The sequence below is a fragment of the Bos javanicus genome, chromosome 7, assembly GCF_032452875.1.
Source record: "Bos javanicus breed banteng chromosome 7, ARS-OSU_banteng_1.0, whole genome shotgun sequence".
NCBI classification, from domain to species: domain Eukaryota; kingdom Metazoa; phylum Chordata; class Mammalia; order Artiodactyla; family Bovidae; genus Bos; species Bos javanicus.
The window spans coordinates 19,835,921-19,852,025 of NC_083874.1; the positions used below are offsets into that span (position 1 = coordinate 19,835,921).

The 16,105-nt window shown below is 58.2% G+C and overlaps 1 protein-coding gene across 6 annotated transcripts in view; it reads left to right on the forward strand.

Annotated features, from left to right (window-relative positions):
• ZFR2 (zinc finger RNA binding protein 2) overlaps positions 1–11,883 on the forward strand; it is a 45,852-nt gene extending 33,969 nt beyond the window's left edge. For 3 of the 6 annotated variants that reach the window (XM_061422653.1, XM_061422655.1, XM_061422658.1), the window contains 8 exons: positions 57–247; positions 3,571–3,745; positions 6,433–6,571; positions 7,969–8,066; positions 8,468–8,563; positions 9,945–10,056; positions 10,794–10,891; positions 11,597–11,883. In XM_061422653.1, coding sequence (XP_061278637.1) covers positions 57–247; positions 3,571–3,745; positions 6,433–6,571; positions 7,969–8,066; positions 8,468–8,563; positions 9,945–10,056; positions 10,794–10,891; positions 11,597–11,776 — 1,089 coding nt within the window. In that variant the 3' untranslated portion in view covers positions 11,777–11,883. Of the gene's footprint in view, positions 1–56; positions 248–3,570; positions 3,746–6,432; positions 6,572–7,968; positions 8,067–8,467; positions 8,564–9,944; positions 10,057–10,330; positions 10,537–10,793; positions 10,892–11,596 lie in introns of those variants that run through there. The other 3 variants (XM_061422654.1, XM_061422656.1, XM_061422657.1) reach the window with 2 other exon arrangements.
• The last annotated feature ends 4,222 nt before the right edge of the window (positions 11,884–16,105 follow it).

A 16,105-nucleotide genomic window follows, 5' to 3' on the forward strand; every position in this document is an offset into this window, starting at 1 on the left:
AGTGACCGGGACCTCTCAGCCTGCCTGTGACAAGACACACGCACCTCTCCCCACAGCCCACAAGGCGGCCGGAGTCCAGCGACGACCGGCATGTCATGTGTAAGCACGCGGCCATCTACCCGACGGAAGAGGAGCTCCTGGCCGTCCAGAAGGCCGTCTCCCATGCGGAGCGTGCTCTCAAGCTGGTGTCTGACACGCTGGCTGAGGAGGACTCTGCCAGCCCGGAGCCCGAGGGCGGGGACCACAGGTGATGGACGGCGCCCTCCTGTCCAGGGGTCCAGAGGCTGCTGATCCCTGGCTGGGTGGGCAGGGGTCAGGGTCCGGACAGGAAGTGGCAGCTCCAGTGCCAGGAGGCTTGGAGTCTTTGGGGCCTGCGCTTTCCAGGCTCCTTCAGACATCTCCCCAGGAGGCTAGGAGCTAGGAGCTAGCCAGGAGGCTGGGAGATCAAAGGGGGTTATAGTACCCCCAGCCAAGGAGAGTGAGTGTTCTCACACCGGAAGTCACTTTCCTGTAGAAGGTGTGTCTAGAAACGTGGTTTGCAGAGGATTAGCACCTCTGTGTCCTCACCTGTGACACAGAGACCGGTGCGAGAGGTGCCGCCAAGCACTAAGCATGTGTGTGAATCATCTTTCCAGCTGCCCGACTCTCAGAAGATGGAAAGTCCCGGCACCTCGTAGTGAATCATTGCACAGTTTAGAGAATCCCAGAGGACTTAGCTTTTCCAGGTCCCTCATCTCTGGGTGGCTTCCTTTTCATTTACCTTTTTTTTTTTTTTTTCTGGTTGTGCCACATGGCTTGCAAAATCTTAGTTTCCCGACCAGGGATTGAACCTGGACCTTCAGCAGTGAGCACACACAGTTCTAACCACTGGACCTCCCTCGTTTACTATTTTAAGGTGTTTTTTTGATGGTAAAATACTCGTAACAGGAAATTGGCCATTGTGGGCACATTCACAAAGTTGTACAGCCATCACCGCTGTCTGTTTCCAGAACTTTTTAATCATCTGAAACAGAATTCCATACCATAAAATTCCCCAGCCTCCGGCACCCACCTTTCCACGCCCCATGTCCATGGCGTGGCCTGTTCTGGATGTTTCCTGTCCATGGAATCGTGCAGCATTTGTGTCAGGCTGATTCCAGTCAGTAGCTTCTTTGTGCCCGAGTGTTTGCTGTCTGAGAAGAAGAACATGAGAGCCATGCATGAGTCACCAGGCGTCATAACCGAATGCACTTGTCCCTCAATGTGAACATGGGCGCCGCCCGCTCCCCCCTCCAACTCCGGTGAGGAAGCTCACTGCCTGGAAGTGGAAGCAGGTGCGGCCCCAGACAGAGCAGCCTTCCCTCAACCTCCACCCCCATGTCTCCTGAAGGAGAAGGGCCCTCACTTAGTGCTTCGTGGCTTCCCTCCCCGTTTTCTCCCCATTCTCAGGTTTTGTTTTTGTTAGTTTAACTTTTCATTTTGAAATGATTATGGACTCAACACAAACATAGTAAGGAGAGGACCCTCCCCCCTCCCCCAGCTTCCACAGCGTGGACCCACAGGTGTCAAGGCTGGGCGTCCACACAGGCACCTCAGGGAGGCCCAGGCCCCGCTCAGGCCTCCCCAGTGCTGGACCACTCGCCCCCTGAGTAGATGCCCCACCGCAGTGAGGACACGGGGCCTCCACCAGCACAGGAGCCCCACTGCCCCCACACTCCCACAACCCCCTCAAACCCAGCTTGAAAGCAAAACCGATTGCACTTTTTTAAAGCCTTCACATAACATTGATGTCATGTTACATGTTCTGTCCTTACATTATTTTTCTTTCTTTGTTGTTGTTTGTTTATTTTTATTTTTTGTCTTTTTCATTTTTTTTTACATTATTTTTCAAAAACATAGAAGTGTTGGTGGCTTTTTGTCCTCACAATTTTTTTTTCCCTTCGTTGCACTGAGCTTTGTGGGATGTTAGTTCCCTGACCAGGGATTGAACCCAGAGCCCTTGGTAGTGAGAGCGTGGAGTCCTAACCACTGGACTGCCAGGGAATTCCCTTTCTCACTCTTGTTTGTGGCCTTTTTCTCTGTGGAAATGTGTGTGTGTGTGTGTGTGTGTGTGTGTGTTTAATAGGAACATGGTAAACTGTCCTGTGGATGTTGCATTATTTACTTAACTGTCGCAAAGAGCTCATTAGTGTTGGTTTTTCTTTTTCACTTTTATTATGGAAATTCTCTAACACACACAAAAGATGACCATACCTAAACCGAGGGTGGCTCACTTGCTTTCTCCCCATCTCCCGCCTTGCCCACAGTGGTTAAAGGAAATCCTGTCTGACACCTTACTGAGCGCCAGCCCACAGCTGGAGTATGTCAGTGCATCAGAGCCCATCTCTAAACAATACTTTTTCATTTAACAAAACCAGAATGCCATGATCATCCTCAAAGAAAAATGAACAATAATTCTTTAGCAACACCAAATATCCAGTCAGTGCTGCAGCGTCCAGTTGTCCCATAGATAACAATAATTCAGTCTTTTAGGAGGTTTTTTTGTTTTGCAGTTCGTGTTGAATCAGGGTCCCAATTAATTGACAAGTTGTAAATCTCTTGATCCACGGGTTCCCACCTTTGTGCTCTGCCTTCCCCCAAAGGGTCTGCTCCTTGTCCTGTAGACATTCCAGGCATGGCTGGGTCCCCCTGGACCATCCCAGGCTCCAGCACTGGTGGTCTGGAGACAGATCACAACGACACCCACATGTATCGTAGAATAAAGTTATCGCATGTCCTGAGACACGACGCAAAGCAAAGTGGTAGTCAGGAAGTGGTCGGAGCGGGTGGCAGCTTCTGAGGAGGTGACCGTGTGTGTGTGTGTGTGTGAGAGAGAGACAGCGTGGAGAGGTCCACCATGGCGTGGGGGCACCCCAGGCAACGGTCCGGGTGGGCGAGCCTCGTGGGGAGGGAGTGGAAGGACAGGGTGGTGGTGCAGCAGCCAGGGGTCAGGGTGGGTGCCCCAGGAAGAAGCTGGGGTGTCCCCAGCCTACAGCGGGGCAGCAGTAGGAGGGTGACTGCCAGGCCAGTGCTGCCATGGGGGTCACCTGCAGAAAGTGGCCAGGACAGTGGTGGGCGGGCGAGGGCAGACTTGGGGGCAGGGGAGGTGGGACTAGATGCGCAGGCTGGAGGGGAGGACAGGCAGGGAGCCGCCGGCCAGGCCTCCTCAAAGGAGTCCAGGTGGGGGTGACGTGGCCACAGAGACAGCTCAGAAGCTGGGGGCCGACGAGGCTGCCTGGGGTCAAGCAACCGTCCCCTCCCCCCGCTCCCCCTGCCCCCCCCCCTCCGGCATGCAGTTTACCAGCAGAGGGTGCCAGCTGCCAGCCCCGCCGAGCAGCATAGATTCTCATCCTCAGGTCCGAGAACTCTCCCTGTTCTCCCAGTTCTCCCGGTGTCTCTCGGATCAGGTGCCCTCTGGGAAGGGCCATGCTCCCACTTCACAGATGAAGACATGGAGGCGCAGGCGCCTGGCAAGGAAACCCATGCCTCTGGGTCGGGAGTGGGGGTCCTTCCTCCGTGCCCCCTGCTCACTGGTCCGTGGGTTTGTCTCAGCAGCCGCCCCAGCCCCTCAGCCCGGATCCTGAAAGGCGTGATGCGGGTCGGCCTCCTGGCGAAGGGGCTACTCCTGCGTGGAGACCGGGCAGTACAGCTGATCCTGCTCTGCTCCCAGAAGCCCACCCGCGCCCTGCAGCGCAGAGTCGCCGAGCAGCTGCCTCTCCAGCTCCCGGTGAGGTGCCTGGCCGCGCTGCGTGGGGTCTGCCTGGGTGAGACACGGTCCGGTCTGCTTTTAGAAACAGGCATAGGGATCCACTGGTGGAACCTGAGGGTTCCCTTATCAGGGGGGTTCACAGTAGGGCTTGAAACAGTCTAAGATCTGGTTCATGAGGACAGTCACTTCTGTCACACCCACACAGAGCCCAGCCAGCTGGCATGAGGACGATCTGCAGGGAAAGCACTAGGGAGGCACAGGACTGGAGGCTTGGCCGGACTTTCTCTTCCAGCACAGTTCCCATTGTTGTCATAGAGCTTTTCTCACCCGAGATAATAACTGGGAGAAGAGGGAGAGCACGTCATGATGTTAATTGATCATCTTGAGTTAAAATGATCACTTGCCAGAGTGCTTTCTCCTTCCTGTCTGCCACCCTCCCCGAGGGGACTCAGCTTCGTCCCTCCTAGGTCCTTCTCTGAGGCTCCCAGTCTGGTACAGAGAAGGCTGAGTTCTGATGTATCTTCTGTAGAGCAATTCAAGCCTGGTGCCAGGTAGGGAGCACTCAGGGAGAGTGGGGTCCACTGCAGACAGGACCATGGGAGGTGTGAGTCTCAACAGAAGACAGAGTAGGTGAGCTGAGAGATGAGGAGAAGCCTTGACAGATGGGGGCGGGCAAAGTTCCCCATAGAGGAACGGGAACCTGCAGAGGCCAAGAGGCAGGAGGCCCACGGAGAGGTGAGCCTGAGTGGATGAGGGCCTAGATCGAGCCAGGCCTGAAGGCCATGTGAGTGCTAAGTCACTAGTTGTCTCTGACTGTGTGCAACCCTATCGACTGTATAGCCCACCAGGCTCCTCTGTCCATGGAATTCTCCAAGCAAGAATACTGGAGTTGGTTGCCACGCCCTCCTCCAGAAGATCTTCCTGACCCAGGGATCAAATCCGTGTCTCCTGTGTCTCCTGCACTGGCAGGCAGATTCTTCACCACTAGTGCTACCTGGGCAGGCCGTGTGGGGAAGTATGACTGCCTCCTCAGGGAAATGTGGAGACTGGAGAACTTTAAGCAGGGGAGTGACATATTCCAACTTCACCAGTTTAATCACTCATTTTTCCTAAACACCCCACGACATAGCAGTTTTTTGCTAAATACAAAGATGGCTCAGATGCAGGCCCTGTCCTCCAGAATCTGGCAACCCAGGGCCATGAAAATGGATGAGGCCGGAGGGAAGACAGCAGAGGCCATGGGAGAGCTGGTGGTGCTCGGCCCCCAGAGATGTAGACAGACCTCTTGGCTGTCACCTGGCCAAGTGACTCGGGAACTCCAGAGCAACATGAGGGACACAGTAAACTGTCTCCAGGCACTGGGTCACTGCACCAAACCCACCTTCGTTGTGCCGTCTACCTGGGGGCAGCAGTCGGAGTTCTAACGGCCATGAACGAGGGTCCCTGCTCCCGAAGCTCCCCCTGTGAGAGACTGACTGGAACGAGGTCTGGAAAGGAGGGGGCCCGCTGAGAGGGCGGGGCTGCCTGGAGCCTCTGCTTGCAGAGGACTGACACTCTGGGCAGCCCCGGGTGAGGGGGCCGGGGCTGGCGGGGCCATAAGGGTGCCTGTGTTGGGGCGAGACTAAACCCTGGGCCCCACGGCAGGTGTAGGGTGGGGACCAGAGCCAAGGGGCCTCAGACCTTGCCTGGAGGCACCCCCTGTCCTGCATTCCGAGAGACCATCGTCTGCCCTCATCCTCCCAAGGGCGGCCTGGTAGGCCAGCTGAAGGACTGTGTGGTTCTCACGGAATAATTGTGGACCTGTCAGGCCGCACCCCACACTCCTGTGTAGGGAGCCTCGCTCTTTCTTGTGGCTGGAGGGCGTGCTGTTGCCACATGTCCGTAGCTGGCTGGGTCCTCCCGTGTAGTTGGACATTTAGGTCTTGTCCAGTGTTCCGGGTCACCAGCGAAGCTGCAGAGAGTGAATAAGCTTGTACACACGCTGCTCCACACGCGTGGGAGCACTTCCTATGGCAGAGTCTCTGGGTCCAAGGCATGAGCCTGGATGCTCCTGGTGAGTGTCGCCAGGTCAGCCTCCACCAGCAGTTTAGAGATGCACGGATCTGCCGGCCGGGGGCTTCCCTGGTGGCTCAGATGGTAAAGAATCTGCCTGCAATGCAGGAGACTCAGGTTTGATCCCTGGGTCCAGAAGATCCCCTGGAGAAGGACATGGCAACCCACTCCAGTATTCTTGCCTGGGGAATCCCATGGACGGTGGAGCCTGGTGAGCTACAGTCCATGGGGTTACAAAGAGTCGGACACGACTGAAGTGACTAAGCATGCACACGCCAGCCCAGCTGCTCCTCAGACTCCTCAAATTTTGCCCTTCTTACAGGGGGCCATGGCATGCCATTCTAGTTTTAATGTGAGTCTTCCTTACGGTGGAGCTCTTTTTTTTCGTCATTGTGTGAAAAGGGTCACTTTGGTCTCTTTCTCTGCAAACATCACCTGCCGGTTTTGTTGTTGGGTTGCTGATCTGGTTGTTATTGAGCTCCAGGTGTTTTTTACATATGAAAGCACCTTGGTATTTCTACATCTGCATTTCTGGAGGGCAAGGCTGTGTCTCGGTCCCTAGGAGGTTCCAGAAGGTGTGGGGCTGGGCACCCAGCCGTGTCCCACCTCTCAGGTGGAGTCCTGAGGCCTCATGTTGTATGTGCACCTTGCAGGTGGTAACAGACGACAAGTACGAGGTCTCTTCTGACCCAGACGCCAGCATTGTCATCTCCTCCTGCGAGGAGCCCCGGATACAGGTCGCTGTGTCCATCACCTCGCCCCTAATGCGGGAGGACCCCTCTGCAGACCGAGGTGCGGCCGGGCCCTTCTGTTCAGCCCCATCTTCCCACATACCTGGCAGCCTAGGGCGGCACCCACTTCTGCTCTGGTTTAGGGGGAGGGGTGCCACCACCACCTTCCCGTGCTTCTGTGAAGCCTGGATGCCCTGGTCAGATAAGGGCCAGGCCTTGGGGTAGCGGAGGAAGGCAGGAGGAGAGCTGGGACAAGTGTCAAGTGGCTCAGAACTGGCTGTGGCAGGTGTGCTCGGGGCCCTTCCCCCTGAGCCTTCAGGCTATTTGGGCACCTGCTCCCCACCCCAAGGAGACCCAGTGCGCCGGGTCCCCCAGCCAAGCAGGGGCCCTGGGGACCTGAGACACACGGGCACTGCTGCCTGGGCAAGTGGGAGGAGTGCAGGCCAAAGCCAGAGGGCAGCCAACACAGAGGGCGTGGGCCAGGCCGTAGGGCACCCCAAGTCTCATGCCCAGGAGTGAGGAACCCCTGGGACAGCCCCTGGGACCCTTTCCCAAACTCCAGCCTTTCTCAGACCCCCTTCCTGATCATTGCCTTGAGTAAGGGCCACGAACCACTGCTGCTTTCTCTGATTCAACTCCTTTTTGGCTCTTCCATTTTTAAGGAAGAGAGCCTTTGAACTGTGAGTGGAAAGCCATTATCAGTTGTCATAAGGGGAGTGCCACATGTCATCTGAAAGTAGATGCAGTGGGAAGAAACAGTGACGCCCGCCCTCCGACCCCAGCTTCAGGCCTGCTCCAGCTCACTCCCCTGCCAACAAGTGGGGACTGGGAATGTTGGGGAGGGGGCGGGCTGGAGGGGTCCAGAGAGCAGGAAGCCCCTCTACAGGCACCCTGGACCCCCAGAGCTGCTCCTCACTGGGGTCCGCACCCTGCCGGCTGCTGCTGGGTGGGAGGGGGTGTTGTTCAGCTGTTTCTGTGCTGGCTCTCAGCCCCCAGAAACTGATCCAGGCCTGGGGGCCGGGGGGAGAGCAGTGCTCCCTCCTGCGACCTGAACACCAGGGCCTCACGGGATGAGGGGAGGAGAATCTCCCTAAAGCAAGCAGAAGGAAGAAATGCACATTTCCCCCGACATGGGGCCCTGGTCATCTGTGATGGCATGTGCTCAAACCTGACCCTAATCACACACGCACATGGAAGTTTCTGGAAATCCAGCTTCATTCCTAGTTTTCCACCTGAACGTGGACTTCTTGGGGGCAGGGGACCACAGAGCCTCGGAGAGGGATGGGATTTCAAGAGGGGAGCTCTGTGTCCCAGTGGCAGTGTCTGGAGGCAGGGCCAGCGAGCTGAGCTGCATGTCTTCCTGATGAACGGATGAATGCAGGGAGGCCCAGGGACCTGAGGGCCCAGGAGGTGGGAGCAGGGGGAGGGGTGGCCGGCCTACCTGCCCTTCTCTTCCAGAAGGAACCGAGGTGCCTCCGCCGGACCCAGGAGACGTGCTGAGCCCAGAGAAGTGCCTGCAGGCACTGGCTGCTCTCCGCCACGCCAAGTGGTTCCAGGTTAGCGGCAGGCGGGCTCCCAGGAGAGGCCAGGAGCTGACATGGGTGGGGTGGCTCTGTGTCCTCACCCCGCGCTCACCATCATGATGGAGGTCATTTCTTGGCCGATTGGGTTGGGAGCTTGAAAGGGGTGACCACCGCTCTGGCCCTGTTGGCTGGCACTAGGGCTTAGACTGGGCCATTTGGGAGTGGAATCTGCTTCTGGTTGCCTCCCACAGCCCAGGAGGCTGGCCTGATCCCACTGGAGTCCCTCAATGCCTCCACTGCCAGCATGGGACCGCCAACCAGGCTCACTGCCCTGACTCAGTCTCGCTCCCTTGGCTCCATGCATAGCTCCCTGTCCCACCCCAGCCATGTGCTCAGAGCTTCCTGGGGCTTCCCATGTGCTTCTTCCCCCAAAGGCAAGAGCCAGCGGCCTGCAGCCCTGTGTGATCGTCATCAGGGTCTTCCGGGACCTCTGCCAGCGCGTGCCCACCTGGGGGGCCCTGCCGGACTGGGTAAGACAGTGCCAAGGGGCCAGCCTTGCTTTAAGAAGCCCCCAAACCCTGCCAGGCTACAGCCCTGTTAGGCTGAGCCTTGTATCCTTGTCCAGTGTCCAGCTTTCTGAGAAAAGGCTGGTGTTGGTCTGAGTCCCAGGGGGAGGCTTGCCACAGGACACGGCCTCATTTGACTGTATTATCTTAAACCCACAACCTTGCAGGCAGAACCAGGAAGCATGTAAATTCAAGGGCACCCCAGCAAAAGCTGGAGTGTTTGCCTAGACCTGCAGGCACTGGTGCAGAGGCCCTGGTGAGGGCAAGAAGCCGGTTCCTGTCTTGGCTCCACTTTGACCTCTAGGCCTGGGGCAGACCTACCTCCTCTGAAGGAGAGAATCCAGTGGCCCTGACACGGCTCTTCAGCCGGCCCTGGACCCCTTCCAGGGGGAGAGGAGAGAGGATGCAAGGGACCCTGGGTACCTCAAACCCCCAAAGTTGCCTCGTGAGACCCCACAGCCCCACCCACTGCAGCCCCCTGCCTCGACTTTCAGGGTCTCATCTCCGAGTGTCCCTCTTCCATCACACGCCCACTGACCTCCCCAGTAACCAACAACTTGTAGGTTTTTAAGGTTTTCACCTTTGACCTTATCCCTGGGAATTTGGCCCTGAACTTGGAGGAACACGTGCCTCTTCTCTGCAGCCATCTATAGCCAGTCCATCAGTTCCCATGCCTGTAGGCGGGCTCCTGGACGTTCCCCACACCCCAACCCAGGCTGCCCTTGGCCTTACTTGTCTCCAAAACCAGGGGCTCTGGTGCCCCCCGGACCTCGGCTTCCTGCCTGTGGTCTGAGGAGACGTCCACTCTCAGCTCCACCCCAGGGGGTGGCACAGTGGCTGCCCCGTGCTGAGTGACCAGAGAGGTTCACTCAGATGTTTGCGGCCGGGGGCGGGGCAGTGCGAGGCGGTCGCGCATTTCTTGGAGCCCATTTCCCTTTAAGTGTAGACACGCCCCCACGACAGCTCACACCCCCAACCCTGTCCCCGGGCCCTCCAGGCAGGTGGCTCTTGGAGGAAGAAAGGTTCCTGAACTAGGCCCTAGGATCCTGTGACCCTCAGGGGCCCTCAGGTCACAAAGAACGAATCTCTGAACCCACGTGACACTACTTTGCCATGTTACCATTGATGAGATTTTGCTAATGAGGAAGCTGAAAAGGGAAGGTGCTGAAACCCGCCCATGGCCACGCCAGGGCAGTAAGGTCCGGTGACCCCCTGGGTGGGTGGCTGGGTGGGCCTGAGGGGGCACTGGGCCGGAGCGTCCGGTCCCGTGTCCCCTGGAGACCCGGCTGCCCGCACAACCACTGTCCCCTCAAAGGCCCGGGTCTCCTTCTCTGTCCCGGCGCAGGCCATGGAGCTGCTGGTGGAGAAGGCCCTGAGCAGCACCAAGGGGCCCCTGAGCCCCGGGGATGCTGTGCGCCGAGTCTTGGAGTGCGTGGCCTCGGGGACGCTCCTCACAGGTCAGTCCCTGTTGGCGAGCAGCTCAGACCCTGGAGCACTTGGCAGACACCAAGGGCCATGGGGGAGCGGGGCAGGTGGACAGAGGAGCCTCTTAGGAACACTCGAGCACCCCATCCAGCCTAGGCAGGACAGCGGACACAGACACACGCATGCGTGTCACTCACCCAAGGGAGCCGTGAGGAGGCGTGGACGGGTGGAAGGAGAGGCGGGTGCAGGCTGGAGGGGGTTCCAGTGGATCCTCTGATGCCACATCCATCCTTCCTGGGGAACCAGGGATAGCCCGGGAGCTGCTTCTGAAGGAAACGACAGGAGGTCCATGGTGGGCCGGGCACGGAGGTGTTCCCGGCGTCCTGAGCGGTAGCGGCAGGAAGAGACCGGGTGGGCAGCCCACGTGACGTGGTAGATGCAGTCGGTGTTCTCCGGTTGTTTCGGTGACTTGGATGATAGCGTGTTTCATGGAAGGAAGAGCGTGATACATGGGTCTGTGGTGTGAGCCTTTTATGTAACCGCACACTCACCCATGCGTGTGCACACGTGCCACACACACACACAGGCTGCGAGGAGCTCTGCTGAATGCTTGTGGGGCCGGAGGGGGACTGGCGGGGAGAGGCCCAGTTGTGGTCCGTGGGCCCCTGGGGGTCCGGGCACAGACTTCCAACATCACAGAGCCGTGGTGGCAGCCTTCACAAGGGTGCATCTGCTTGTCTGCCGCTCCCACCGACCCCGCCTCGTTCAGATGGGCCCGGGCTCCAGGATCCCTGTGAGAGAGACCAGATGGATGCCCTCGGCTCCATGACCCTCCAGGAACGAGAAGACATCACGGCCAGCGCCCAGGTAGGAGGCCAGCCCAACTTGGGCCCACGTGAGCTGGCTGCAGGCAGCCCGGCTCCCAGCCCCTGTGCACATCTCTGCTGCATCCCAGGAAGCGGTCTGGGCCCGCTTCCCGTCCTCTTCCCTGCAGAATCAGGTGGCCTGTGGGTGACAGGACTGCTTCCAGGGGCAGGGCCAGCCCAGCCCAGAACTGAGGCCGTGATGAGGTGCAGACTTGGGGCCTCATCATCCTGGGAGTACCCCAAGGCCCCAGGTCTGCACACACCCAGCCAGGCCTCCTGCTGCGTCTCAACAGCTTCAAGAATCAAAACATTGCCCACCCCCACCCCCACCGCCCCATCTCTGGCTTCCGTTTCATTTGCAAATTCTATTAATGAGCAAGTCTCTTCAGCAGACTTCACATTGGGCATGACATCATGAAGGGTCTTAAGTGGAAAGAGTCAAATTGCTGTTAATCAGAGCCCAACTGGGAGAAGCAGGATCCAGGGTCCCCTTAGCAGATGAGGAGGAGCTGAGGTTCCCGGGCTTCCGGGCAGCGTCCTCGGCACCAGCGGGTGTGAACAGCTCCCAGCACAGTTCCTCATGCCCAGAGGTGCTTTGAGCTCGGCCACTGCTGGGAGGGTGTGAGAATGCCTGAGTTCACACAGGCTGTGTGAGGCGGGCCAGCGGGTGCGGGCAGGCCGGTCCTGACAGCTGGTCTGCCCCCAGCACGCCCTGCGCATGTTGGCGTTCCGGCAGATCCACAAGATCCTGGGCATCGACCCGCTGCCTCCCCCCAGAATCAGGCTGGGGGCACGCTTCCGGAAGAGGCCACGGGAGGCAAGCGAGCTGGAGGCCAAGGGGGGCAACGACCAGAGGAAGCGGCCTCGCCTCCCCAATGGGACCTGACACACTGCCGCTGAGCGGCCACTTCACCCCTGACACCGACAGTCCACGTTTCCCTTTGCAGTAACGTTCTGTAGATTTCTTTAAACACACCTGTGCTTAAACCATTAGTGAACTCTCTTCATCTGGCAATTTGAGCTGTGGGGTTTAGGGGCAGGACCCAAGGCCTGCCTTCACCCTGGGGCGAGAAGGGGCAGCACAACCATAAACCCTGGCATTTTTTGCTAGCTTTAAAGTCACCCTGTGGCCTGCAAAAGGTGTGGGTTTTTAATGACTGTGTGTGGATGCGCCCAGCACACATGGATTTGACATAACATGGGCAAGCCCACTGAGGGCCCCACACCAGGAAGCCTGCCCTGGAAGCAGGTTGGAAGGGGGTGTTGGCCAAGCCTGGGAGTGTGCCCAGGCTGGGGTCCCCTGTCCCCAAGCCCAGCTGGTTCCAAACACACCACCTGTGACAGCTCCCCAGCCTGGAGGCTTGGCCAGAGGTTTGCAGGGTCTGAGCTGGGCTCGCCCTGGCGTGCCATGGAGGGGGCCACAGAGCCCCTGAGTGGTGAGGGTGCAGGCTGGGTGGGCCCCTGACCCTGGGAACATGAGTGACCCCCCTGGTCCGCATGCTGTGCCGCTGCGTGCCTTCTGCACTGTGGGGAGCCGCTCTGTGCGCCTCATTCGGGGCTGGTTTGTCTCTGTCTTTCTCCCGTCCTCCTCGCATAGGTGCAGCCAACATGGGTCCGGGGCCTGCCCCTCGGAGGCAGGGTCTGGGGGCTCTTCCCCGGGGTGGGGCATAGGATCAGGCGCCCCCCGACCCGGGCAGGTGGGCCTGGAAGCACCCCCACCCAGTCCCTGCCCCCATCTGTCCACACTTCCCTCTTTGCTACTTCTCCTCTCTCCTGGCTGCCCAGTGGTGCTGAAGGGGACATGTCCATCTTTGGGCGGACACCATCTCTCCTGCTCACCTGACTGTTTCCGGTTCACCTCTGTGTTTGAGGGACAGCCTGTGTGCAGCTTCACATCTAGTGTCTTCGTAGAACCGCCTGGAAGCTTGGTGGGTGGGGAGTAAACGAGGTGCACTTGTGTCTTGGTGTGGCCCACACAGTCCTTCCTCGGGATGCAGTGACCCTGCTGGGTTCCAGGCAGGACCCTGAGCTGCCAGGACATCTCCCCAAGGCTCTGCAGACCCCCACCCCAACACCAGGGATCCAACACCCACAGCACTCATCTCACACACATCCACAGCCACTCCAGGAAGCCAGCCTGGCCTGGTCCAGGAGATACTCTTATCGGCAGGCTGTCAGCGGGAGGTGGGACCCAGAAGGCTTCCTGCAAGAGGGGGCAACCAAGCTGAGTTGGGGGGGTGGCTCTCCGCCTACAGGCCCCCTACCAAGAGCTCCCCTGCTGTTTCCCCAAGTCCTCATTGCAAACCTCAGGGGGCAGTGGGAGGGGGTCCAGATAAGGAGACCTGTTACAGCTGAGCCCTTGACAGCTTCAAGTCCCCAGGGGCATCCCCAGGCAGTGGTTGGGAGGCCAGAGGGGTAGGAAGTGGGCAAGGTTGCGTGGCCCCTGGTGGCAGTAGCACATGCCCGTCGGCACAGACCCGGGCAGGGAGACGGCCAGTACTTCCTGCTCAGAGCTGGGCCAAGAGAGCATCAGCCCTCTGGTGTGAACAGAGCTGAGTCTGGTTCTAGCTGGAGCGATATCTACTAGAAACAGGAAGTGGCCAGCTGGTGCCTGACCATTTGACCTCCCCAGGAGGGTAGGCTGCTCGCCTCCGCTTCCAGGCCCTTCCTGGGGGAGTGGCATCCCAACAAGGCCAGGAGACAGAGCAGCCCCTCAGCAGGTCTTGGCCATGGTCCCAGATCAGGCACAGAGGACACCATGCATTCACGTAGGGCAGCCTTGCCCACACACCCCTCCCCCTCTGCATCTCCATCCACAGCCCTGCTGTTCACCCAGCTGCCCAGGCTACCACCACCACCACTACCGGGGGACCTCCTGGGTTCCTCTGGGCCAAGCCAATAAGAAGTCCTGTTGGTCCCCTGCCTGCTGCTCCACTCACAGCTTTAGTCCTCCAGCAGCTGGGGCTCTGGGTAAAACTCAGGACTGCACCCAAGATAAAACCCCCGATCCTGACAATGCCCCCAGAGGAACCCCAGGGGCCACCCTCCACCTCAGTGTCTCCACTCCAGACCGACTAGTCTCTGCTGGTCCTCAGTGAACCAGCCCCATGTCCGGCTGCCCCAGGGCCTTTGCACATGCTATTCCCACTGCCTGGTAAGCCCTTCCCCGACCTGTATGTACAGCCACTGCTCTTCTCTTCTGGGTCTCAGAGAGGCCTCCTGGACCCCCTCAGTTGAAAGTGTTAGTCACTCAGTCATATCTGACTCTGCGACCCCATGACTGTAGCCCACCAGGCTCCTCTGTCCATGGAATTCTCCAGGTAGGAATACTGGAGTGGGTTGCCATTCCCTTCTCCAGGGAATATTCCCAAACCAGGGATCAAACCCACGTCTCCTGCATTGCAGGCAGATTCTATACCATCTGAGCCACCAGGGAAGCCCTTGACCCCTTCGGCCTGTCACATAACTCTGTCTACTTCCTTCAGACCCACACAGAGCAGATTAAAATAGTTTGTTATCTGCCTTCCCCGCTGCCCGCTGCCACCCCCAGGACAATGAATTGTCTGTGGACAGAAACTGTGCATCTGTCTTACTCACCACGGTATCCCAGGTCTAGAAGACACCAAGTGTAGCAAGTTTGTTAATACTCGAAGCCATGCCCCTGCCCACAAATATGGGTCTCTGTATTGGAGGAATTCCTTTCCCAGCAGATGAAATGACACCGCCTGTTCTGGTCTCATCCCAGGAGATTACCGTGCCAGTCGGGGTGAGGGCCTTTGGCTAAGGCAGTGAGAGGATGGAGGGAAGGGAGAATGGGTTGGCATTTTGGGGGGTAGTGAACAGTCACAGCTGCAACCCTGTCCCACTACCACGGGCCTCTCTCATCCTGGCCACGGCAGCTCCCAGAATCTCACCAGCCATGGCTCACCGTCCCATCCCTGCCTCCTGGGGAAGACGGGTGGGACCTCCTCCATCAGGTGGTTTAAAACCAGCCCAGCTGACAGAGAGTTAAATCTGCCCCCCTAGCAACTGCGAGACACCGAGTTTAGGCAACACAGCCACAGACTCAGACAGCTGGTGAACGATGTACTCAGTCCAGATGGACGGAACGCCCAGGCGGTGGTGCCTGCTGCAGGCCTGAAGAGCAGTGGCTTCTCAGCTTTGCTTCCCAGTCCTCTTCCCGCAGGGTAGAGGACCCCAGAGCAGGCAGACGGCTGGTAGGGAGACTCAGGACCAGGCACTTGAGAACTGAGACTGCTGTGGGGGGACAGTGGGGAGAGAAGCAGCCAGAGACAGCAGCGAAGCGGGACCTCAGGCTGTGGGATGCTGGAGGCCAGCCCGGTTGCTAGGAGATGGTGTTGCGTGTGGGAGGGATGACGCGGGTGGTGTGGGCAGGGCCAGAGCCAGACCCAGCAGGCAGTCCAGGAGAGACAAACATGAGAGGGCAGACCTGCCAGTAAGCCCACCTGCTAAGTCACCAATAACACGGAATGAAAACCACAAAAATGCGCTGCAGCCCCTGATCTAGATAAGTCACGCTCAGTGGTACAGGAAGCATCTCTGGGCTCGGCCGGTCCAAACTTCTTTGGAGAGATGTTGGCTCCATCCTCTCCCTGGTCACCTGTTAGTTCAGCTCCCAGGGCTGAGAAGATGTTTCAGGTAAGCAGATCAAGGCTCTTTGGAGTGAACAGGCCAGAGGACTCATGGAGAAGGCAGCCCAAAGTAAGCAGCTGGGCCTGGGGAGTGTCACCCTGTATATATCTGCCCAAGTTCTGAAAACTAAAGATACTAGAAAACAGATATATGCTGTTCATGGAACACCCATTTTCACAGCAGCAGGAATCACAGCAGCCAAATGGTGAGAAAAAGCCAAAAGCCAAGTGTCCATTACAGATGATGAATAAACAAGTATGGTCATTCACATGGTGGAATATTACTCAGCCTTAAAAAGGAAAGAGGTTCTGACACCTGCTACAATGTGGATGAACCTTGGGGACATGAAGCTCAGTGAGATAACCCAGACACAGAAGGACACACACTGTCTTATTCCACTCCCAGGAGGTCCTAGAGGAGTCAGATCTGTAGAGACAGGAAGTAGATGGCGGGGGCCAGGGGCTGGGGGAGGGGATGGGGAAGTCAGTGTTTCATGGGGGCAGAGTTTCAGTTTGGGAAGATGAGAACGTTCTGGAGATGATGGAAGGGAATCGCATGAATG